This window comes from Haliaeetus albicilla, chromosome 7 (assembly GCF_947461875.1).
Source record: "Haliaeetus albicilla chromosome 7, bHalAlb1.1, whole genome shotgun sequence".
Classification (NCBI taxonomy): Eukaryota; Metazoa; Chordata; class Aves; order Accipitriformes; family Accipitridae; genus Haliaeetus; species Haliaeetus albicilla.
In genome coordinates this window covers 9,904,506-9,930,813 of record NC_091489.1, presented here as the reverse complement: position 1 = coordinate 9,930,813, position 26,308 = coordinate 9,904,506, and the positions used below count along the sequence as shown (strand labels likewise).

General features: G+C 36.2%; 1 protein-coding gene across 1 annotated transcript in view; it reads right to left on the bottom strand.

Annotated features, from left to right (window-relative positions):
• Positions 1-26,308, bottom strand: part of PRKN (parkin RBR E3 ubiquitin protein ligase) — a 767,561-nt gene that overhangs the window by 333,717 nt on the left and 407,536 nt on the right. The window contains exon 6 of the mRNA XM_069786113.1: positions 26,181-26,296. Within this exon, the coding sequence (XP_069642214.1) occupies positions 26,181-26,296 (116 nt within the window). The remainder of the gene's footprint in view (positions 1-26,180; positions 26,297-26,308) is intronic.

The window sequence follows — 26,308 nt, the reverse complement described above, 5'->3', positions numbered from 1 at the left end:
ATTCTAGAAAAGCATTTGTTTGGGGACAAATTGTACCACTGCTATGCAGAAACCACTTGTAAATTCCCTGCACTAGGGAAGGGGGAAAAAAACTAATGCTGTCCAAAGAGCAGCTATGAGATTATCAACAATAATTTCAGACAGTAAGCACATTTGTGAAGGTGGCATTGATATAAACAGCCTAATAAAATACTTAGACGTTATTGATATGCAGGCAATGCTGTAGTTTTAAGCTTCAAAGGTGATGTGAAGTCTAAAGAATTCCCAAAGTAGGTATTGGGTTTTCTACTTCCCAGATTAAAATATAGTCATACAAATATGTTCTATCTAAACATCTGTGATGAGCTTCCAGCAGACTAACTCCATATCAACAGCACAAATACACTAGCACATCTTAAAGATCTGCAGAGGCAAAATGGGTACACATTTATGCAGAACTAAATCATCACTTTAAACATCTCATCTGGATTAACCATACCTCCCCAAAGCACGAGGCCACATAAGACAATTGCCCCTTCACATTCTAAACTAACTAAAGATGAATTATTTATAAAAAAAATTCAATTTTTTTTTTTAGTTGCTCAACAAATCAAATAAATGTATTCATTAGATACTGTCATTGTAACATCCTGTTACCAGAAATAATGGGGTTTGACTATTGATGTGTGTTCAAAATTGATTTCATAACAGTAACAAATTTATTTTTCTTTAGGTTGCTCAACATTGGATCCATGAACTGTCAATTGTGTATAAAAATATAATTGAAAACAAATCTTTCCACTGTCTTTAAAAATCCTTTGTCTTGGCATGCACAAGGATGCTGGTCTTGATTTTTTTTTTTTTTTTTAATCTCCTTGTCTGATTTGTAAGCAATTTCGTCCCAACATCCACAATTTTTCTGAAAAATATTTTCTGAATACTTCCTATTAAAATATATCAAAATACCAAATGGATCAATCTCTTTTCACAGAGAAAATAATAAAAAAAACTCTCTGCACTTGATCTCAGACCCAGAGTCAAAATCCTATCCATGGCAGCAGTTAACATCCTCACCTGAAACTGATGTTTATTCCCCAGTCTCACGTTGAGGAGACAGCCCTTAGATCTTCTAAAGCCAGGGAGAAAAACACTTTTATTTGCAACCTGCTCCACGGATGCTTTGTTTGATTTAATAACTTGTGACCAGAGATTCCTTTCCTCTATGAAGTAATTCTAACAGTGACAACTCTTATTTGAAAAAGCTACAATTTTTCTGGAACCTGAACATATACCACATCATTGGCTGTGCTACAGGGCTTGCTGGTTGCTTGCCTTTTCCAACAGCAATTCACAAGCAGCAAGCCAGCTATGTTAGCTGATTCAGTGCAGTCATGACAATTTTATGCTAGTCCCACTAGCAGCTGAGTGAAACAGCAAGGTTATCTGAATTATATTAAAAAAAAAAAAAAGTATAAAGACTGCAACCATTCATACAAACTTCTCTAGTTCCACTTACATCTACAAAGCCTTCCAAAACCAACAAGCTGTTCTGCACAGGGAAAATTATCATTTACCAAGGACCTGCAGTTAAGAAAAGTTTGGCTTCTTCACTTTCCTTTGTGGCAAGTCACACCTGCAAGAAGGCAAGTAAGCAAACCTTCCAGTATTTCTTTCAGCACATGAAGGAAGCAGGTACTATAATCAGACCCAAACTGGAGAGTATCACATTCCTCAGTAAAAAGAATCAGGATATTTAGAGGTCAGAGTCAAACCACAGTGTATGGTAACCTGTACAAAATGGTCAAACTACTCATTCCATCTTGCAGTATTCAACAACCAGTGAATGACTCAGTTTTAACAGGAGGTGTCAAAGTCTCTAAAGAAACCACACGCAAGTGTAGTGATTCCGGACATTTGTGTTCTCCAACATTGTTGTTCTTTTATTTCCTTTTTTTTTTTTTTAGTAGTAGTAGTAGTTGTTGCCAAAATTTCTTCTCTGACAAGCACTGACCACTCAAACTAAGGAAATGATAGTATAGGTCTGGATTTGCAAAGTCTTTATTTCTTTCTTTTACTTTGAACAGGCAGCTATTGCAATGCCAGTTACACAAGCAGTGTTTCAGAAATCCAGGGTGCAAAAGTGGACTGTGTGCTGTGTGTCAATGCTTATAGAACATTTAACCAACTGAGCCTAGACCAAGCTGTTACTTCTCTGGTTTCTGCTGTTAGTTACATGACCCTACCTTTTTACAAATCATTGACTTCATGCTTACCATACTAACTGGCATCATTACCCCAAACATAAACTTAATTTACCCCAAAGTTAAACTTAATAAAAGTATACTGTCATGAAAGTAGCAAACAAGGTTTAAATATCAAAGAACCATGACACTATACGGAGACCAAGAGTTATTTTTAAAAAAAAGGAACAACAACAAAAATGTCCCAACAAGGAAGAAAGGTTCCAACCTTTAGTTCCCAAAATAATTTTGCCTTTTAAGCCTCTTTATTCCCACTAACAAAGTAATTCTTGATCGTTCTTCTGCCTCAGGTCCTGAAATCCATCCACCAGGAGACTGATAGTTACCCCCCCCCCCCCGAGATTTTGCAAGTACCTTCTTCGGTGCTATCTGTGTACCTTTGTTCCTAGCTCTCAAAATTTAGATATTCTGACCTAACCTTGACAAAGCAAGCCACTAGAGAAGAAAAAATTAGTAAGAGGCAACTGAAAAAAAAGCTAATGTGAATAATCCTTTGTTCTTCCGTTGGTGTATTTAGCCACCACTCACATGTTTAAAGTTAAACATGTTTAAATGACAGGCTATACTAGCACTTGAGTACTCAGAGCTTTGCAGAATCAGTCTTTCACTGGTGTCTGATTATATGCATGCTAAGAAAAGCCAAGCTAAAATAACCATGAAATGCAATGTAAAAAATGCAACTTTTAAAAATAACTGAAAATAGATCCTTTTACCTGTATGATTTTTTTCACTCTTGCATATGCAAACAATAAGACAGATGTCAGTAAATGCTAAGAGGAAAATTTTCTTTTGAGATTACCATTTTCATGGAATACACTGCCCAAGAGACAAAACCTACTATTTAACATTGATATTTAAAATTGATGGCAATACAATACTGACAAATCTGCTTCATACTGGATTTTTTTTAATCTTCACTTTTTTAAAATCTTACAATTCAACTACATGACTGCTTACTGCATTTATAAAATATTTAATGAAATATATTTTTTTTAAATGAAAAAATGAAATAAAGACTGTCACTGGTATCAAAAATGTCCTCTTACACATTCTTGACAGATCTAATGTAAAGCCCTCTTTCTCTTTTTCCTCCCCTTTTCCTTTTTCTTTTGATCTAAAAAAAAAATAATATTAAAATTCTTTGCAGAATCTAATAAACATAGCAGGGAGGAGAGGGACAAGGGAAAAAAGGACTTCAAAGGGTATTCTCCTGGTTTGCTTAGGAGCTTAATACAATCTTATGAATCCTGTGGAAAAGGAAGAAATAACGTATTCTTACATTTGGACAAGAATAAACGAACCAAAAAAGGAAAGGAACACGAACACAGAGTAACAGTATCCTATTTCTTGATCAGCAACTAGAATCTGGAGGAATGCTCACTTTTCTGTAACACATTTCGAAATGCCAAAAATATTGCCCACCATGCTGAGAAAGATATTAATTTACATAAGAAATACTTTTAACATGTTTTAATACTAGTGTTACTACTTTAAACCTTAGATAAATGTTATCTGAATTGCAAATACGTATAATGTATTTTCTAGAAAACAGAAAGCTCTGATATGGTATGAAAAAAAAAAAAAATCTCCCTGAAAACAAGGGGTCATTACAAGGCATCAGGATAAACAGCAAAGTGAAAGATAAAGCATGTATAATGCCTATTTTTGTGTGCATACAGATTAGCACAGATTATGAGGAAAAATAACACATGGCAGAGGAAAGAGCTCTCTCCAGTGATACTCTGATTCATACGACTCCAGACATTACCAGGAACAACTGTCTTATTCTCCCCCCGCCCCAAATCTGAATAGATCACTATTAGATCTACTTCCTGTGATGAAAACCATTATAAATCCCACCTCACGCAGAAAAATATTCCGTGAATACTTTTTGGATGTGAGGATATAATTCAGAAAAATGTAGACAGATTAGACTGGATGAGTCTAGGCCCTAACTGAGCAAAGCACATACATCTGCATTTAAATCCTGTTGATTCTGATGGGATTATTCAGATACAGTAAACTAAACACAGGTTTAACTGCTTACTGATCTGAGGCTGTGATTGAGGTCTAAATGTTTTGCAGAACCTCCAACAACCATAGAGACACTATCAGCATAATAAGGACACCTCTATAGAAATATTTTATTCCCTGCTCTTACAAGTAGCACTATACATTGTATTAAATGAAGGACTTCAGAGAAAATAAAATGATTTTGCAGTAGATTCAATTTCTGTTCTTTTTCCTAGGACAGGGAAATGCACTACAACCAGAGCAGAAGTTGCCCAGCAGCCCATGAAGCAATCACCTCTCATAGGTGCACAGCACTTCTAACACGCTAAACTAATTTCTGTGTTTTCTCCCCGTTCTTTCTAGCTCCAGGGACACTGGAATATCTTACCTTTGACAGACAAAAAACCTACAAAAATGTCTGAGTTTTTGGTACTTGGGCTTTTTAACGACGAGGAATACAAAAGCGGGGATGGGGGGTATGATGCTCCATTTAACGCTTCCTGTACCTTGGCACATTATGGTGTCAAGACCAGCTACTATTCAACTTTGCCTTCTGTTCTCATTTTGTCACTTACACAAAAACTCTTTCAATGTCCTCTGCTATTCTAATGATTTCTTAAAATAATAGCTTACTTCCCTGTTTGTGTAATACGAATTTGACTTTAAAGACACAAAAATTGGCAGCAAGATTGAGAGGAATGTGTAGAATGCTTTAAATCGTTATTTTAAATTGCTCGGATTTCTAGAAGGTGGTGTTTCATTAACCAAAACATAACTCAAATACAAAAGCAGAGAGTTAGAAAGTCAAAGGTACAATAGTTTACAAGCCTCTAAATAATGGAAGTTAATTTTGGAACAAGATTTTCACAGCTTGCCAATGTCACTAAATAACAATAAATGTCCTACTTCTTGCATGTAGCAAATGGTGCATTTTCAAACAATACTCCTTATTGTGTGAAAGAAAACAGGTCTTAAATCCAAAATAAGGTACACTGATAAAATAGCTATTCTTCTGATAGTTTAGCTAATTGAATATAGCTATCTGGATGCTATTAATGTCTTAAATAACTTTCTTTGAACCTATGCCCCAAAATGTTTTTAAATAAGTACAGATATTTTAACATGATTGAATGAAAATTACTCCTTTTTTTACAGTCTCACCCTTTTTCTTCTGTGGCTAGACAGTGAAAGTCCTAAAAAGAGAGTCTTTAAGCGAGACTCTTTTGAGAGTTTCTTGAAAGTATGAGCTATGAGTGAGAATCTGCAGTACAAAGGATGGGATAATGTATTAGAAAACAATGATGGAACTGTACAACAAAGCAGATAGTAGAACAAGCCCTGTCCATAGATTTCCCTTTACTAAGATTTGCACTATCAAACTACTTGAGGGCAATTTGAATATATATATTTCTATGCCTAAATAATACACAGGTAGTTGATGCAATTTATAGAAAACCACCTAAAATCCAGAGATGACAAATTCCCACCAACTTCCCACAAAAATTACAAGCATACACTACTTAAAAAGCACTAAGCAGGTGGACCAGTCTGCATCTGTGGGCTCCCCAGGATGTCTATAGACACAGAAATCCATATTTGGCTACTTTGTATAATACAATTCTGTGTACCTTAACAGAATAAAGCGTATACACAAACCCACAAACCTATGCAGCTGATCATAGTTGTCTTGAAATTTTTTTACTACTTCTACTGTGTGTTCATGAAATAAATGAAATACATTTAATAACATTTCTCGATACCAAAAAAAATAAAAAAATCCTAAAGCATATTTATCAAACTGAATATAGCTTGCATAATAGAGCTATGTGACATGAGTTTAGCAATATTAAATTCATACTTTCCTTATTATACATTTAAAATAATGTACTTAAATCTTCTCATTCAACTTTCCCCTTCAAAATAGGGTAAAGAAAAGAACAGCAGACACTAATAGTAATTCAGTTATGAGTCCTCTCTCTTAGATCATTAAAACTTTCTTGGCCAGACTTTCTAATATGACTTCATTTCTGAATGCTTCATTCTTCATGAAGGAATGGTCCGATCACACTGCAGATGTGCAATGAATAGCATGGAGATCACAGATCTACCAAAGTATACAACAGTCCACCTGCTGACTTGTTGGACCCTGGTACAGACTTTTGTACTGACTAATAATTTATTCAAAAGTCTATTGAATATTTCAAAGTTCGCTCAGAGCTTTTTATGAACGCTACTTAGCAACAACTGAAAACATCAGTGTTATCAACATTCTTCATGTACTGAACTCAAAACATAGCACTGTACCAGCTACCAGGAAGACAGCTAACTCTATCCCAGCTGAAATCAGGACAGAGGCCTACCCACAAAAAAAAAAAAAATAAATCAGGGCTTATACTAACATCTAGAAAATATGAAAAAATCTGCATTGATTCTGAGGATTTAAACAAGCTTCACCATTAAAAGTGAAATACTCCTTCTGAAAGCACTGAATATAATTTTGTGATGTTCCTCAGTACCATGGCCTCATGTGTCAGCTTTTTGTCCATTTGGCTAAAGGGAAATACAGGACAATGTTTTGGGGGTTTACTGTAGCTCTAGCAACATACACATACATATATACACACACATGTATATAGTGTGTATATATATACATACACAACATAGATCTGTACATATATACACAAGCTGTAAATGCATCATATATACATCTATGTGTTTACATATGTATATCTATATTGTGCATGTTTATATATCACAACTTATTTACAGTATTATGCAACGACTGTGGGTATTCCACACTGAAAGATGTTAGCATTCTGCTATTCCTGACAATGATGATACAAAGATAACCACCCTCTTCCAAGGAGTTCAGGGATCTAACCCAGAACCTATGCTGTCTTCCCTCTACTGTATTTCTTATTCATTAAACTTGACATCTCTTTTACTGCTTTTGTAAAGAAAAGAAAAATCTTAAATTTGTCCCTATTCTTTTTCATCTTTAGCCTTGGTAGCTTTTTATCTTTTAACATTTTGAGTTATTTATGGTGTATTGTACATTTCTGAAATGCTGACCATGGTACACTAGAGCTGGGAGTAAGCGAGATGAACATGAACATGTAGATTTCTCAGTTTTTTCCCCCAGAGCCTGTGATTGTCTCTATCCACACTCAATAAAAATTTGCCTTAGGGGATTTTGAGAGTACCATGCTCTCTGACCTTAGCCACTAATTCTGCCATGTTGTTAGAGTACGCTTCACAGCTTTTGCCAGTATTCCATGTCCTCAACCAGGACAGACTGAAAAGTCATGATGCTCTTCAGATAAACATTCCTCTCTTTCCTTTGCTACAGTGTACACCTTGCCTTATACCATATTTCTATAGCACACACAGGCTCTGAACTACGCTTAAGAAATTTTAGGAGCATAAGAGAAACAACAAAGAAGCAATGGCCAATGGGTGCAGAGCACATTACGTCAGCAGGCATCATGAACGCTGACTTACCAGATGTACACAGCAGCACTGAGCATCCATTCGGTAATCAGCAAACGGTCAGATCAAATGAAGGTGGGACAACCAGTAATGCCCGTAAACTTTTGTATGCAGAAATCTACTGGCGGAATATAACTCTCCAACAAAAATAAATTAGCGAAAGCACACTCAGAAACTGTGCAGCCTCATAATCAGGTGGTGTTTCATTTCTAAAAGGTTTGACTCTAGAGGATTAATTCAACAGATAAAGGGAAAATTATAAATTTTTTTGATACATCCACAAAATCAACATATCATTTGCTACCAGTATTTTGAGTCATTGGCCAAAGATAAGGAATATTTAGAAAACATTAAGAAAAAATAGCTAGACATTTGGGGCAGTAATAGCCGAGCAATTGGGCTTACAGAAAGGAAGAGGGAGAGAAGATTGCAGTAAGCAAAGCACAAGATGATGAAAGAGTGAGTAAAGACTTTTAATGTGGAGACTGAAAATTACAGTAGTATGACAGGAGAAAAAAAACCAAAAACAACAAAACAAAACAAGAGAAGGCTCTCCAAATGTCCTAGAGAAAAGGTACTTTAAGAGTTATGCACTAGGAACAGCTGGAAGAGAGATTCTGGTATTGTGATGGTTTCAAGAATTACCAGACCTCGATTAAATTCAAGACAAACCAGGACATTATGGTAATTTTAAGACTGCAAACAGGTGCCAGAAACACTGTATTAGACACTTGTGAGGAATTACTTGATCTATTTGCCAGCACACAAAGGGTTTCTCTTTCTAGGGACAATAATAGTATTTTTTTAAGAAACAGAAGAGTAAAGGACAGTCATCTCCCTTACTGAGAACTGACTGCTTAGCTTAGTAGCTAGATTTCCAATTGCTTGCCATGTAAAATAGGTGTTAGCAAAGAGAATAAATTAACCACAAGATCTACACCAGGAATTATAACCCACTTGTGAACTAATTTATCAGGTTAATTCAGCCAAGGGTTAAAACAAACAAACACACAAAAAAACCCCAACAAGAAAACCTACAACAGGCCTCCTCCCCCCCCCCCAGTTTTCATTGTGGGATAAACTACTGCCATTTAAAAAAAACACCACTCTACAGGGTAGCAGCCCAACTGGGGAATTATTTGTCTGGAAGTCCATTGCTTTCAGGGTGGGATTCACATAACCAAACTTTAGCAAACAATTTTATAGTATGCCATGAAATAGTTAACTGTGGCTTGTTAGATGAGGGGGGTGCAGTGGGTACTGTGTACCATGACTTCCATTAGGCTTTCAACACTGTCTCCCAAAAGATCCTCATATAGAAGCTGATGAAGTACAGGCAGGACAGGCAGGCAGTTAAATGGACTGAAAAGCAGCTGAATAGCCAGGCTCAGGGGGTGGTGATCAGTGGCATGAAGTCTAGTTGAAGGCCAGTGACTAGCAGTGTACCCCAAGGGGCAATACTGGGTCCAGTCTTGTTCAACGTCTTCATTAATGATCTGGATGATGGGGCAGAGCATACCCTCAGCAGGTTTGGTGACACAAAGCTGGAGGAGTGGCTGATAGACCAGAGAGTTGTGCTGCAATCCTAAGGGACCTCAACAGGCTGGAAAAATGCCCTGATGTGAACCTCTTGAAGTTCAACAAGGGGAGATACAAAGTCCTGCACCTGGGGAAGAAAAATCCCAGGCACCAGGATGTGACGGGGCTGATCAGCTGGAAAGCTGCTTTGCAGAAAAGGAGCTGGGGGTTGTGGGGCACACCAAGTTGAACACAAGCATGCAATGTGCCTTTGCAATACTGTGGGGGAGACCAAGCACCAGCAAAGGTTACCAGAGAGGTTTTGAAATCTCCATCCTTGGAGATATTCCAAAGCTGTCTGGAAATGGTCCAAGCAACCTGCTCTAGGTGATCCTGCTTGAGCAGGGGGGCTGGACCAGATGACCTCCAGAGGTGCCTTCCAACCTCAACCAATCAGCAATTTCGTGATTCTGTCAAACACAGGTACATCCAGGAAAGTTCAGCCCATGTCAAAGATGATACCAGCGGCTCAAAATGTTAAGATGATTCAAGTTGTTAGATGAATGTCACTACTTCGATTCCATATATCCAAAATTTACTTTTTTTTTTTTTTTAAATTCAATATAGAAACCATGTTTTTCTGGTTTTATTATGAGATATTTTAGCAACAAATAGAGCACTCTAACCCCTTTGCTCTCTATAAATACTTTCTGGATTGCCACTAATGACAATCAATTTACTTGTGTACTTAAAAATCATTAAAGTTACAAAATAATAATTTTATTTAAATGAAACATTGGAAGGAAGACCGTAAAACATAACATAAAAATTTCAGTGTTATGAAGGTCATGTTATTGAATACTGGTTCTGCGGCAAATTTTTTTGAACACAAACACTCTTGCAAACTGAAGACACTGCTTTTGACATAGCCATAATGGAATATCTAAATTCAGAAACAAGAAATGAATTATTCTGCCCCTGACCAAGGAACTCCTTGAGGCCTTTCAGAGGACAGTAGCAGCAGGTCACATATTTTGTTGCTTATGTAGGCCAACCCGAACATCTCATACTGGGAGAAAGCCTATTAAAGTGTTGCCTGGCTTATGTATAAGCAGCATATCGACTGGAAAAAAATTCCTGTGCTTGTATCACCAAGCAGGCACACTGCAGTCTTGATTTTCTTCTCATTTGCAGCTGTGAAAAAAGCCAGGCTTTTGCAGTATTCTGATTTTCATCAAAAGCGATACAAATGATGCCTAGAATATTTCCTGAGATTTTTTTTTTTATTAGATGCAGCATCCAAAAGTTATTGCATTAAAATGGAAGAAATGCCAATGAGTTGAACGTAGAGTGTTTTTTCCTTTTAGTATTCTGTACTCAGAGCACTCTGCATGCTTTTCACAAACGCTATTTAGTTTTCAAGTTTAGTTAATCTTAACTCTCCTTAACTTTTCATCTTCTTACTGTGCCAAAGTTTATGACTTTGTAAAACCAATAAAACAAACCAAAATATCTGAGCAGCTGAAGAAGATACTAAGCATACCAGACATAGAGCACTTTGTCTTTAAAACACAAAAGAGGGGTTGTAATAGGATAATTCATAAAATCTGTAGCACAGAAATTAAATAAAGAGAAAAGTACTACAGATTGCCGTAAGCCAGAATCACCTAATAGTATTAAAGAGAAAGGAATGACCATTACAGTCTATGAGATACTCTAAGTACCCCTCAAGGGCCTGTACATGCTTCACTTGCTTTATGTGAAGCCTTGTGTCCTTTAGAGTACAATCTTGTTAATCAGTTCTCAAGGTCACAGCTGAATGAGAGAGCACCAGGCTGTGCATCTGTAGAAGATACTTATTTCTGGAAAAAATTATAGTTCTATTTATGTGAAAATGATATGCAGTTATGCAGTACATAAGTCCAAACCTGCAAACACTTATCCCTGTTGACATCATAAAAAAATCCTAAACCCACAAAATTCTTTGCAGAACCAAAGTCTAAAGTGTCAAATGCAAATTGCCCAAGGCGCCTGCACACCAATCACAGGGTCTCCATCTGACAGGACAAAATGCTGAAGGTGAGAGGAAGTGGACCCACCATGATAATGTGTCATTCCCATTGAAATTGGGTAACTATAGGATAGGCAGGATGGGATGAAGAACAGTAGTAGAATTAGCTTTGCTCTCCTCTTCCTCCCTTATGTTGCCCAGTGCAGCTTCCTCTTCCATTAAAGGAGGAGTTGGGAGAAGAAAGAGAGACGGGCCAAGAGGGCACAGCAGGGAGCAAACTGCAGCTCCAAGCAGTCGTTCCATTTCTCCACTGATCCCAGGACAGCACAGCTTATACAGCGTCTTTGAAGAGACTTACATTTTGCTATGTGAACCATAACAAATTATTAAGTATCAATATGTGGCCAGACAATACTAAAATTAGATTTCTGAAAGTAAAGTTCCAATAAGACAATATAGGCATTTTAAAAATTGTGGAATAACTATAACCCAATTAAAAAGTGGACAAAATACCCTATCCAAGAAAAAAACCCAAACCAAACCAAACAAAACAAAAAAAACCCAAAAAACCAACAACAAAAAAATCCAAACAGCTTTCCTGGCTTTGTTTGAAGAAATTTGCCAGCCAAAGAAATAAAATAAAGCAAGCAGCTAGAATAAAAATGGATCACACAGTTAAGCTGCTAAAGAAAGAAGGGGAGAGAGTAACCCTAATCTGACCTTACTCAAGGATCAGTTGTCTCCCAAGAGCGATTCAAATGAGGAAATCTTACTGATGGAAAGGAGCTTTAAATGGCTGTTAATACCATCCCGACCTGTAATGCCTAACAATGATAATGGAATATTCCACTGGAGGGCGATTTAGGGGAGAACGAGTTCAAAGGTTTCAGCAGACTCAAAAAAGAGATAAAAGGTTCTGATGCAAGATGGTCACCGCCAGTGACCGAGGCATAAGAAGGTCATTGGTTCTTCCTGAGAAGCAGCTTAACCACCCTGCCATTCACATCTGTAGGACCTGGTAGGGACCAGTTTATCCAGGTGCACTCTCATGACCATTCTTCACTAGCCATGGAGACCACAAGTACCTAGAGTCAGAATGCTTACTCGAAACTTCCTCTACCCCAAAGGACCATTATACTTACCTTTGAAAGATGGTGAAAAAAATTAAGCTTTTAAGAAAAATCAGTTTGATTTAATACCTACTGCAGTATTTTTATTTCCTTTTAAACAGGATTATTTTAGCAGATACACATACAAAACTATGCCTCCACAGAACTATAACAACTATTTTGGCTGAAATTATAGATATATTTGAAGTGCAAGACAGAAATAGAAAACTTGAAAAGTCAATGATGGAGGTCTTTAAAATGCTTTTTGTCTCTCCTTACTTTGGTATTTTACTTTAAACACAAGCTTAAACTACAAATGCACTGAACCAAATAAATTACTTTCTGAAGCTGTTTTATCTTTATGTAACCAGACTGAACCATACTGCAGCTTCACTTTCACCACATGCTTCCTGATCAGGACATGGTCTGATTCCTTTTGAGGCATATATACCAAAACTGAATAAATATAACTTCTTTTGTCAGAAAATCCAATGCAAGTCAGCCAGTTTGGAGGCTCTGTAGGGAGCAAAGGTATAGTCTTGCTCACGAGTATAGTTCAAGATTGACATCAGCATTGTCAATCCGTTTGCACGAACAGGTTGGCCAGATTCACAGAGGTAACATCTCTAAGCACAGTCAGCTTTGCTGTACAGTGTATCTCGAGAGGCTGGTCCTGGGTTTCTTGGCAGCTGTTTGTATGATACTGGCTTTAGCGATCACAGAGAATGTACCTTACGGGAACAGGTTTGACTGTTCTTTTGTTACTGCGAACAAAACAAGAAGAAAGAGGAACTGAATTTGCAATTTGAAAAATGCAAATGGCGTTTGCATGCCAAAAAAGCACTGTCTCTGGTTCCTACTTTTACCAGAAATATGGGCGGATTTGTCTCCTGTGCAAAATGAAATAAGAATAGTGTAATTACTGGGGAGGAAAAATGTTTAAAAATGTAATGCACTTCAAGTAACTAAAGTTTGCTTATAGAGAAGAAAGACAAAGGAAGAAACAAGTACATATACATATGTATATATATACATAAATGTTTATATATGTATAAATATGTTATTATATATAAATACATATGAAGAAATTAATCAAAGCTCCGTTTTGCTTAATAAACATGTAGGAGTACATATGCTTAAAGTGACACAGAACGGAAACTGACTCAGAGGAGGGTTTTTTTAAATGGTTATACCTGTAGAAAAACTCTGGGGAGGCTCTGAAATCTTTGCACAAAGAAGCTAACTCAAGTATTCAGCAGAGTAGGCATCATTTTTCTGTTATCTTGCTATCTAGCTATGCACGCTTTCTCTACTATTTTAATCAGTATTCACTAATACTGAAATCTTCTATTAGCATTTCCAACCACAGTCACAGCTGATCTCTGGAGATCAACTGTAAGACAGGTCTTCTCCACAAGAGAAAGTTATACCAGTGTAATTGGAGAAATAATATTAAAAAAAACACTGAACAGCTTTTGTTGGACAACTGTACTAGTTTTCATCCTGCTTACTGCATTCAGTGTACGCCCATAAGGAATTACTTTAAAATAAACTAAAATAAACATCTCAAGTGAAAATAAAAGACTTAGCATAGGAGTTTGTACCAATATAAAAATGTGTTTTAATTGTTGCCATTTGTCTTGTAGTATTCTTACGTTGACTTGCCAGAGCAATATCACTACCATTTACGAACTTGTACTGGGAAAATGATCATTCCCTTAATGGTCTCCATTTTCATCAGTCTTCAGATGTCTGCAGGCAGCTTCCTTAACATGTCACAGACACTGACTGAACTTAAGAAAACTCCTATGATTTATTTCTTGTCATTTTCAAACCACATTGCAAATCAGCATCTTTTTGCACCAAGTTCATAACAGTTACTTCTAAACAATTTTAACTTGACTCTGCCTATGTTTCAAGTTCTACCAGGGGACTGAATTTATTTTCGTTATCCTTGCCTGACTTGCCATGGATTAAGGAAAATTTAGTTGTGTTGATGTCTTAGTTGATAATGAACTTAGCCCGTCACATCACAATTCACACTAAAATGTTTACTGTCATTTATCATTATACAACAATGATACCATTATTACAATCATTTAGTATTTCAACATTGCTAAGTTTTACACCAAACATGTATTTAAGTTTATTAAATGAAGTTTTATGCAAGCATATTTATTTGGAAGAAAAAGGAATTTCTCTGCAGAAGATCCAAGAACTAACTCTACTCGTTTCTCTTATAGAAGAAAATAAAGACTAGACTCTTTGTGAGACTGGCTTCAGAAATTGTCTCATCTTCAGAGTCAACCTTTAACAACATCCAAAAAACAAGGGAGAGGAAGAGGAAGAAAGAGGTATGAATGATCATGAGCTGCTAACAACAACAAAATAATTTCCAGCTAACAAATTCCATTAAAGTTCCACCAATTGCTTTTGAATGATTACAAGACTGTAATGCTCTGAGAGCTTTGCATGCTCAGTTGTTTACAACTGTCGATAGAAAATGTGTGAACTATTTTCCTCACACTGATGTCAACTCAGTACAGTGCTATGCCCGTTTATTCTACACCATGGTTTATAGAGAAATAGAACAATAAGTGTGCCCTTTTATTATACATATATAAATGAACATGTTTCTTGAACATATTTCGCAATCCCTCCTTGCTTTCCCAGACAAAATTTTGTACCCATATGCCCCTGAAATTGATACAGATCAAAAATATTTTTCTAGAGTTTGGGATTAGTACCTTGCCTGAGACATCTATTGAAAGCAATATGTACAAACTCGCCATTAAATTTCATACATGTTATTTTCCTAAAATGTTTATATGAATTAGGCGTTTATGATATCTGATAAAAGTCCCTACTGAGCTATTATACTGAGGAATTGAATGGCTATTAAAGACATTACCTAGGACAACAGTTACTGTTCCATATTAGATCATTAAGTGACTCTATGAAGTGTCAAGCAATATTTAATAAAGTTGCCTACATATTATGACAGGTTCTCTGTCTTATGTATAGCCCTTCATGTGTTTGATTTCAGAAATTACCTCCTGGTACTTTTGCCTGATACAGCTGTTTTCAATTTTAGCCAAGTTTCTACAAATGAAAATTTTTCTGCCATGTACATATTTAGGTTTTAGCTGCCGGGCTGCTTCATTCTTTCTCTAATATTTTCACTTTTGTTTCTCTATGCTGTAAATGCCAACTGTATCTTCCACAAACACACTTTTTTTCCTTTCCAAGTTTTGCTAAATTACAATAATAAGAGTTTGACAATACTGCTATAGCAGATGTCAATGATCTTGCTATGATTTTATGACTCAAAAATAACCTAGAAAAAAAATGAACCATAGTGGAAAGCAAATGTTCATGTTACTTTTTTCTCTATAGAGCTTTATGAAGCCAAATATTCTATATTTATTTTTCTGTGTATCTAAAGCTAGTTACATACATTCTTGTAGATTTTATTCAAGACATAGCAGCCTAAAAGGATTATTCAATTATCAATGCAAATGCTAACAAATTACTAACTCCATGACTTTGTCAGAAATAGATTTAATAGCTCTGTTTCTTCCACATTAAACAATTGTCTTACAAAGCCATCTTTCAAAAACTAGGCTTTAATGGACTTAGTGTTCATCTTTTTTTCAATGCCCTTTATAGGAGTGTTTAGAAATTTACTTATTTTTGACTTCTGCTTCAATAACAGCCTACACTTTCTACATCCTTTTCAGTTCACTGAGTTGTCTGTATCTTCTCCATTTCTTTTGTCCTAGTGGAATGCACTTCTTTCCTAAACAACAATTAATGACAACAGACTAAAAATTAACTTCTCAAAACTAAACTCAATTAAATAGATACTCGTTAGTAGCAACTAAAATAATTTCTGTTCTACATATATTCTTTCTCTCTAGGACACTGAAAATAAGGAATAAAACAAAAAGGAGAGTTGGATAAAACTGAAATTGGGAAAATTAAATTGAGGAGATGTACTGTATCTCATATGAAGTTAGAAATGCACATTACATAAATCAATTCACAATAGAAGGAAAATTCAGTTGTGACTTTCAAATACTCCTAGCAGTGGGCGTTTCAAAACACTTAAACATATCAAAAGTCATATATACCCATACGCACAAACATATGTATGAGTTTAAAAAAACAGCAGCGAGTCAAGACACTCCCTTCTGCGACTCCTTCCTACCTTTGATAAGTTCTGTCAGTTAAGCAGAAAATGAATGCAATTTTCTGTCTTTACTACTTCTGCTGATGTTCAGTTATTGAGGACAGAGTAGTTCTGCCCCAAAGTAGCTGGAGGGTGGCTGTGAAGGGGTCATGGCTGGGAAAGTTGGAAAGGTGTAACAGTAAGTACACTCCTTGTTTGATACCGTGGACTGTCTCTCAGGGATGTGCTAGATTTCAAATCTGCCTCAGTACAGTAGAAACAATATATAACTGTGAGTAAAACAGGAAGCAGAGCAACATTCTTCACAAAATCAGCTGCTTAGAGAAATTAATATATATACAAGTTTAAAAGTCATGTTTGTTTTTTTCATACATGCTGTTGATCCATATGTGTACATATACATTTTTGTGTATGTATACACAACTAAAATACAATGCTTTATCTGAACTATATTTGGAAACGAGTTTCACACAATAAAGACATTTTATTTCTCTATACTTAACTTTGTTTCCGAAGAACTTTTATGTCTCCCATCTTCCATCAATGATTCATTAATGACACATTGAATGTTAGTTACTAAATGTCAATTCATTAAAAACATTAAAGCGGTGACATTTTTTTTTTTTTAAAGGGCAGACTTCTCATTGTTGCACTTGGTTTGTAAAATTTTCTTCAGCTGTCACCTATTCACATTCAATTCCTTATTGTTGCTTATTTTTAAAATATTATAAAAGAAAGTTGGAGACAGTAAAAGGCAATGGTCCAAAAGATCTCAGCTTACTGAACAGCAAGATTAGCTGACTGGCCAGCTGCTCCAGCAGACAGCAACAGCTGAAGTCCCTCCACAAAACCTTCCAATAATACTTCGGTTGAGATCTGAAAGGAACATCTCTCTGCAATTTGTTTACCGTGTTCCTTCAGACCTCAGGTCTCTGCTGAGATTATTAGGCTTGCTAATTAGTATCACCTGTGATGCTGAGTCTTTGAAATATGGAAGTCTTCCCAAAGACAACTGGATTGTGACCTCCAATAACATTTCTTATAGGTCACTATACTGCTATCAGCTGGTGATAATATTCAGCTATTACTAACCTTGCCTGGAGCAAAACCAACCAGAGATGAGAATTCTTTGCCTTCCGTGTTAAGGAATTTATTTTACAAAGAAAGAAAAGAAAGTCACAAACACCTGAGCCTGCAAACATCTATGACAGAAAAGGCATACTGTGGGCTTGCAAGTTTCAAAAACCTCTCTTTGAACAACATTGCACAAGCATCTGCTACTCTGCTTTTCTTAGACATTCCAAATGAATTCTTTTATATTTAAACTTACAGCACTTGCACAAAAAATATATTCATTAGCTAACATTTTTCACTGATTGCTCATATGAAAGCAGTCAGATTCTTAGGCTTCCTCAAAATATTTTGGAAGTGAGGTCCACCAAATTTTGCACGTGGTGTACTTGGATACCTGACACATTTCAGTTTTGAAACTATTAATTCATCCAAATACATTTAAATATTAAGTCTTTGTGTCTTGCAACATGCATTAAAATACAGAAGTGAAGAAATCTGCAAAAACAGCTCACTGCATTAATTGTGCCTTAAATAAGAATGGGAGAGAAGGTACAAGATCTAATGTAAAGCCTACTGATAATAGTCTGCAATCTGCAGGCTTCAGGTGAAACTTCAAATGAAAAATGAAATTGATATGTATTGCATCCCATAGGAAGCTGGAGATGCACATTACTGAAATAAATTCAAAATAGAAATAAAATTCACTTGTGACTACCTTGAAAATACTTAGCAGTGGGTGTTTCAGAAACATGTAAACATACTACAAGTCATATATATCTGTATTCACAAATACATGGATAAGTGTAAAAAAATCAGCAGGCAGTCAAGACATACCCTTCCATTTGTCCTTCCTGTCAAATGTACACATATACCAAGCAAACAAAGGATTAAGGTAGAAAAACTTCTGCACCATAAAGAAGGGAAAGTAGGCAGGTTTTGTTCTCCCAGATGGAGAGAAAAGAAGTTCATGCTTTATGTTTAGCAAAGGAGATGAGTGAGGTTGCATAAAATCCTCCTCACTTGCCCCCTACCAGCAAAGGACACATACAATATGACAGTACAATAGCTTCGCCAATCTATTAATTTCTTCACAAATCTGTAGATGCTGGAAGCTGTCTCACTGAGATGCAGTTGCAGTGCAGATCTTAATAGAGGCAAATCAGTAAGAAGTGCAATGCTGTCCCATCATCGCCATAGGGGGCTGCTCTATACTAGTGGTTACAATTCAACGGAAAGGTTAAGGCAACTGAATTCCATGCACAAGGCACATCTTCCAGAAGCCCACGGTACAAGTGTTTGAGTCTAAAACCCACAGAGTGCACCACTAAAGAAATGAAGGTCACTTACTGGCATTATTAGATTTTGTTCCCATTTCAAAATACCAGCAAAAGTGCCAACAAAATGTTTTCTTTGCACAGTTTTGTTTGTATCAGAACTCAAATATTACAGTTGTAACAATCAGTATTCTACAGGCTTACCTTATTGGGGAAAAGAAAAAAAAGCTCTAAACTAATTTGTAACAGTCCTTAGTTTGATATTTGATTAATTTCTTACTTTAAATAAGTGATTCTTAAGAAATCCCATTAATTCTAGGAGCATTAGGAGAGAAAGCAGTAGACATTGTCCGTGATGGTCATAGTACTTAGACAAAGTAGATTTAATTCTTAATGTAATCTTTTCCCATTCTCTTTGAACTAGTCAAGGTATGTAAAGACAACAGAATGTAACAGGCAGAGATTGGTAGCAGAGATTGCATTACCAACACAGGTCACAGAGAGGGAAAACGTACTTTATATTTAGATGAGCTAACTGTAGACTAACTTGTTTGGGTTATAATGGCCCAAGGGATAATTTTAGAAACCTATACCCTAGAAGCAAAGAGAAATAGCAATTATAAATCTAGAATAAGGTGCTGTTTACTCTTCTGAAAAACATCACATGGGTAGTGTCTTTTAATGGACACAGTCCACATTTTGATTTCGGAAGGGAACAGAAGGTCTCTGGTAAAACTCTCTTCAAATAACAGCAAAATTGACCTGAATCAAATTTGTAGGACAGCTTCTTCACTTTGAAAATATTTACAGTTCAGATATGGATCCTTATCAGAAGCTGAATGCTGCAAATTGTCCCTTCAGCTGCAACATTTGCTTCAACACATGAAACTGAAGATTCTGGAATCATTTGTATTTTAAAGGGTTTTGAATACCATGGCAGACCTGCTACCTCGTATAATTTTTGCCATAATCACTGCTATATTACTCCTCTGATATTCTTTTTTTCTTTAAATCCAGACTGCATCAATACCAGGTATTTAGAGAAAGAAAGAAAGGTAAGTCAAATTATTTCAGATGTTTCTAAGCAATCTTTTAAACTGTAATAGAATAAATATTTTACTTCAAAGCAATGTACAATGTTAATGTGCAATATAGGACAGCATGTAATGGTCAGTAAGGAACTTGGCACACTGTCTACATCAACAACAATGTCATAAAGATCAAACCCCAAAATATTACATTACAAAAATACTAAACCCCATAATAACCTGGGGGAGTTGGTCTTCCTTTGGCAGGTAAAATCCACAACTGAAAATCATTCACATATATATTATTGAGAAGCAAATTAATATATCCCTTACCAATTTGGAAATACTACCCCATAAAAATGAAGCTCGTGACTCTTAGTCCTGACTCTACAGTAACGGAAATGAGTGAGCAGGAGTGACAGGGAGATGGCACACACTGCTGCTGGAGGGAAAAATTTTGTAAGTTATACTTTTTCTTCAGAAAAAAAAATAGACTGAAAAAAAAAAAAAAAAGATGGCTGATTAAGAGCTAGTGAGAGGTTTTGGAGGCTCAAAGTAGTCCCACCAGAACCAGATTAACACACAGTTATCCCTAACGACATGCAGAGTCATTCATTCTTTATTGACTGAAGGAGAAGAGAGATGTCTACTGAATTTCTAACAGGACTTCCTATAGTACATTCACTTTGAGTTTTTCTCTCCAAGTACTGACCTTCTCCAATACTCTCCTGCCCATGGAGTCTAATGTGATCACAGTCTGAATTGATTTGGCTGAAAAGAATATGACAAAGACCTTACATCGCAGTTATCCTTGAAGAACATCCAGCATGTGCACTTCTAACTCTCACCACTAGCAAACTGAAGCTCTCACTTAAAACTCTAGTCCAAATAGCAGAAAAACATATTACAAGATTCCATTGTCTAAACAAAATAAAACTTTTTTTGTCCAAGATTATGAAGTAGGTATTTATTTGATAAACACAATGCCAAATCTCATTCTGGAGAAATCTTTCTACCTATTTAGTGACAGCAAGCCCTATATATCTTTTACACTTATCTGTATTTGTTGGAAGCTAAAAATAACGGTGCCTTTAGGAATTGTACCCTGCCTAGTTTGTGAAAGATGATGTGAGACACTTCTGTTCTGCACATTTTATTTTTACACTGCTTAACGCTGCTGTTATTCCTGAGCCTGATTTATGGGTACCCTGGGGTACTCCTAACCCCTTTTGATGTTATTTCTACTAGAAACAGTTGACAAAAGCAGATCTCCCCTTGAGGATTGCACAGTTTTAGTATTTGTGTCAACTTTCAGCCATTTGCTCAACCTATTAAGAGCCTCTTCAAAGACATAAAATAGCAAACCATCACCTTGAATGCTACAGAAAAATATAAATGCATAAAGGCTGCCAATTCACACTAACTCTGCTGTAGATAAGCAGAATACATTGGAAGGCATTACACTATATGGAATACTGCCTATGGATTTAGCATAACCCTACAAGGGTATTTGGCTCTGAAGTATTTCACTCTGTTGGTCAGAGCTGCATGAAAATATTCATATCAAATATAAACCCAAGGCAAACAGAAAGTGTGCCTAATGTAAACCTGAGAATAAAAATCAGCAATAGGCTTAAGCATTACTTCCGCTTTGTATTTTTTCTATATACCATAGAGTACACTACTGCTTTAAATAAGATTTTTATGAGCTCTGTAAACCTTGCTAAAACCATACATATGCCATGCCAAGAATCTTGGAACTTAACTGCTCCGCCTGCGGTGGACTAACTGTCCACGATAAATGGATGGAAACAACTAGAGAAATGGTATATCTTGCCATGAACAATAATATTTAAGAAATGTGTAAATAGTACCTGGTTGTCACCTTTTCCTGTTTAATTTTTTTCAGCAAAAAGGAAGAAAAATGTATTTTGATGAAGACACAGATTTTTTATTTTACTGTAGTGAACCTAATAAAAAGTAATACTTTATGTACCAAATACAGTTATTCCTCTTTTCCACCTGAATGCTACAGAATGATGAAAGTAGGTTTCACAAAATACTACAAACTGCAGTGCCCTGGATGCTACTTTTCAATTGCATAGGAGTATTAGAAAGTAATCACCAGCGCAAATACATATAGTCACTGAATGTTTAACTAAAGCAAAAAGGTTATGGGTATTTGTGTAATTTCTTTGAGTTATATATAAATATTCCAAGAATGCTAGGTTGGAGAAAAAAATTAGAAACTCAAAAAACCGAGCAGGGATTTCATAAGTAGCCCAAAAATTTACAATGACCTTTGTGCAACACTGATAAATGATTTCAGTGTCCGATATCTAGCTCTTTGCAAAATGCACTTATCTTTGACCATCCTTGCAATTGGAAAAAAAGAAAATCAGAAATAGAAACTAAAATAATTTCTTTCACAGCTTTTATTGGAAAATTATTTTGTTCACCTAAAGATACATGTGAAATTATATTTTAACAACTCACAAGACTGGCCATCCAAAAAATAAAATAGAATAAAGTCATCTTGGTACCTACTTCAGTTCTTGGTATCACCTACAAATGTTTAACACTACACAAAAATGCATAATAAATTTCTATGGCTTTAAAAATCAAACTTCAGAAAGATAATCAGCATTTAATGTATGGATACATTCTCAAAACTTTAGAGTTATCACAGAAATGTGTATCAATATTTTTACATGATGAGACAGAACAATTTTCTTCCATTTTAGTTCCTCTAACATTGCCTAGAGAAGGGGTTTTTAGATGATTTTTTTCTTCTTATTTGTTTTCTTCTGGGTTGTTTTTTGCTTTTTTGGTTTTTTTTTTCTTTTTAAAGAGAGAGGAATGCTTAACAAAAATACAGTAAGTTGTCAGGAATAGACAACTTTTACTGCAGTCTAGAAATACTTATTTCTTGAGAACCCAGTGAACACAGGTCCTGGAGACAGATACCATTTATCCCATGAAGCTCAGTTGTTAGTTTAACAATTTTACCCCTTCATTGTACTTCATGGTGTTTGGTGACGTCTTCTGACGTTTCCTGAGCCCTACACAGGGAATACTAGGACATGAATAACACTTTTCCATGCCATCTTACCACTAGGATAAAAAGTATACTTTCATTGCAGATCTAGTTTCAGCAATGAGTCTTTGTGTTTCAGCTTCAAGTTTATCCCAAGCTGGCTGTGATGAAGAGCCAGGCTACCTATCACAGTACTGCGTAGGATACCTGTCAGTTGTTGCAATTTGGCTTGGGATCAGGGACCAGCCATCGGCCCTCTTTCATTTAGCAGAACAGACATATACTAGGCCTCTGCACTGCAGTAAGCCAAATCATTCCTCTTGCCCAGTGAATTGTTGGAAGCAACAGGAGAACTAGCCACTTTTAAGTAGGTTAGTCTGTACCCTCCCTGCAAAATGCTGAGGTACCGAGTTGAGAGAGACTGATATTTGGCCTTTAACCTGTATGTAGGAGCCAGTTCTGTAAATACACCACAGACCACGCTGCCAAAAACAGCTCTTTCCAGAAGACACACCATATGAATCAGTACAGAGTTCAAGCATCCATTGCAACTTCTCTCTTTTGACCAACAACTATCACTTTGCAATTCTCTCTGGTATACATTTTCACGTAAGGAATGGTGTGCTACCTGCACTGAGGCAGAGTCAAGGTACAATAGTTTCATGTTAGTTAACCATGAAAGAGAGGAGGAACTGAAATAATATTGCCTGCTTCCCACTGATTTCATCTGTTGCAGTTCCACAGGCCAGTAACAAAGGACCTGCTCATGGGTGGGAGAAGATTAGGATTTGTGCAGGAAAAGAGAGGTCACCCACAAAATCTTACGAAGGATACAGTAAGGCAGAAGAGAATATCCTCTTCATCATTTCACTGCATCACTTGAGAAATGAGAGAGGAAATCTACACCTACAGCTCTAGGAAGTATGATAAGTCAAATTCTGGCTACATAAACTTATTAGTGCATTTACAACTTTAAAACTGCAAGAAGGCTGGAGTACTCTCATGCTCACTCTTGGGATAACTGATTTCACTGCCTCCTGCCAAAAAATTAATTCCATGGCCTACAAGACATACTGGGTCAGAAGAGTATTCCCCTGACTTTTGGGAGATTGAAGGGGATACAACTGCTCTGTAGGCTGTTTTTGTAGTATCTGCCATCTAATCCTCATCTCATGCCACAGGGTTTAGAGATCTTGCTATGATCAAATAAAATCTGTCAGCCATTCAGAAAACTAAACTGAACTTTCATTATCTAAAAAGCATCTCTATGCTCCATAACAGAAGACAAACCTATTTATGAACAACTGAATCTGCTATGCAAAATGAAGAGAAGAATGAAAGACTTATTATGTGTATGAGTAACTTCAAAGAACCTGTTGTCCCCATCATGGATGGATAACTAGGAATTGCTAGTGCCTTGTCAGACGCTCAGGCACCCAAATCCTACTCTGTTTCTTAGGGTACTTGGTCAGAACTCCTACAAACTTTTAGAAATAAAATACTTTAAGATCAATTAACAGCATCTCAGAAGGGGTCCTGTAAGCTGGAAAGAATCTGAACAGCATGAGGCCAAAAGGAAGATGTGTCTTCCTTCCCTATTTAGTGCATAAATCCAATAAGCTTATTCATAAATAAATTTTCCCAGATTGTGTGTTGAGATAAAAATCGACTGAAACTTAGGTCTCCAATAGTTATTTGATGCCTTAATTTAAATTAATGAGAATTGATATGCTTTTGTGACATGTCAATAAATAATCCCACTAAACTTTACTAGTACAGTTTAGGAAGCCAATAGTTCCAGGAACAGTTCAGCTAAGCAAATCCAGAAAATTATGTTTTACCTCTTTCTTTCCTTTGGGACTTTGCCACAAAACAGAGTAAAAAAATCACAACTTCACGAATATAGGTGAATAGCTCTGTACTGAATATATCAATTCAGGAAAATGTCAACATATCCATCTCAAATTTGACAGAAATAATTATAATGAGTTCTCAAGCCTAAGTAAGCATATTTATGGCTGATATTCCTCCCTCTTTTTCTTGGGAAAAGGAGAAAGCTGGGCTCAGAATGGAAACTTCATATTATCCTTAATTACAGAGAGGTTAATACTGCTGCATACCTAAGCACTGGGGACAAGCTATCTAAGTAATTCAGCATGTACTGTCTGCAAAGGAGCCTCTGAAAGAGACACATGGCAATGCTGTAAATGCTGTGTACATGGGAAGTGATGGACACCATACTCTTCAATGCACAATTATCTTTTAATCTCTAACTAAGACTAATTTTCTTGAGCCAAATACTGTCAGCAACCAATCACCTGCTATCAATGCAGTAGCACACAAGCACAACATAATATAATCATACTAGCTCTGGGATAGAATCAGAACAACCTACTATTTTCAATAGGAAGCTTAATTCCAGGAATCCAGCTTTTCTTCCCCCAAAAGATATCTCCTAAAAGTTTCATTCACACTTCATGCTATCCTTTACAATTTTTCTAAATTCATTCTTCTATTGCCAAATGCAGACCAATCAACAGCAATACTTCAAGTGTATAACACGGTGTTATTAGTTTTGAGGTTCCACCTCAAAACATCTCTTAACCACTAGATAAATGTGTTTCAGGTAATTCTTCACAACAATGGTAGCTGCCCTTCTCAGGCAATTGCTTTTTAATCCATGCATTTGCAAGTAACAGTATTCTTGAATGTATGTGCCCAAATACCATACGGTAAGATGGATTACAGTATTTAAAACTGCAATAAACAAGAACAGGAGAACAGATGCATCATAACAAATTCTACTTTGATTTATAAAACAAACACCAAAAAGTTCCTTTCTGCAGGAACAGTTTGTCCCCCTCAAAATTGGGTTTTCTTCCACTGGCTTTTAAATGCAGATTAGCAGCAAAGACCTACACACTTATGCCATTATCTTGAGCACTTGACATTGTAGTTAGAACTTAAGCAGTCAGATTTGCACCTGTAACTCAACTAAGGTACAAAAACATAAATTGTAATCATATCAGCAAAACAAAGAACACACCTAAAAATGTGGCCCATTTTCCACCATGATACCGGGGGAAAAAAAGTGTTTAAAAAGGAACACCAGCAGAGGAAAAAAAGCTCTTTGAAAGTGATAAGTACTCTGAAGCACTGAGACCGTGCATCTCTGACGCTTTTTGTTGTACTTACCTAATATCTGTGCATGTTATACATGTGATACAGCGACTGTTTGTTGTAACGAGGTTCAAAGCCACAGATGTTTCACTGTCAGTCGTTGGGTGTGCTCCACATTTAAAGTAAAACTCCTGAAATATTGA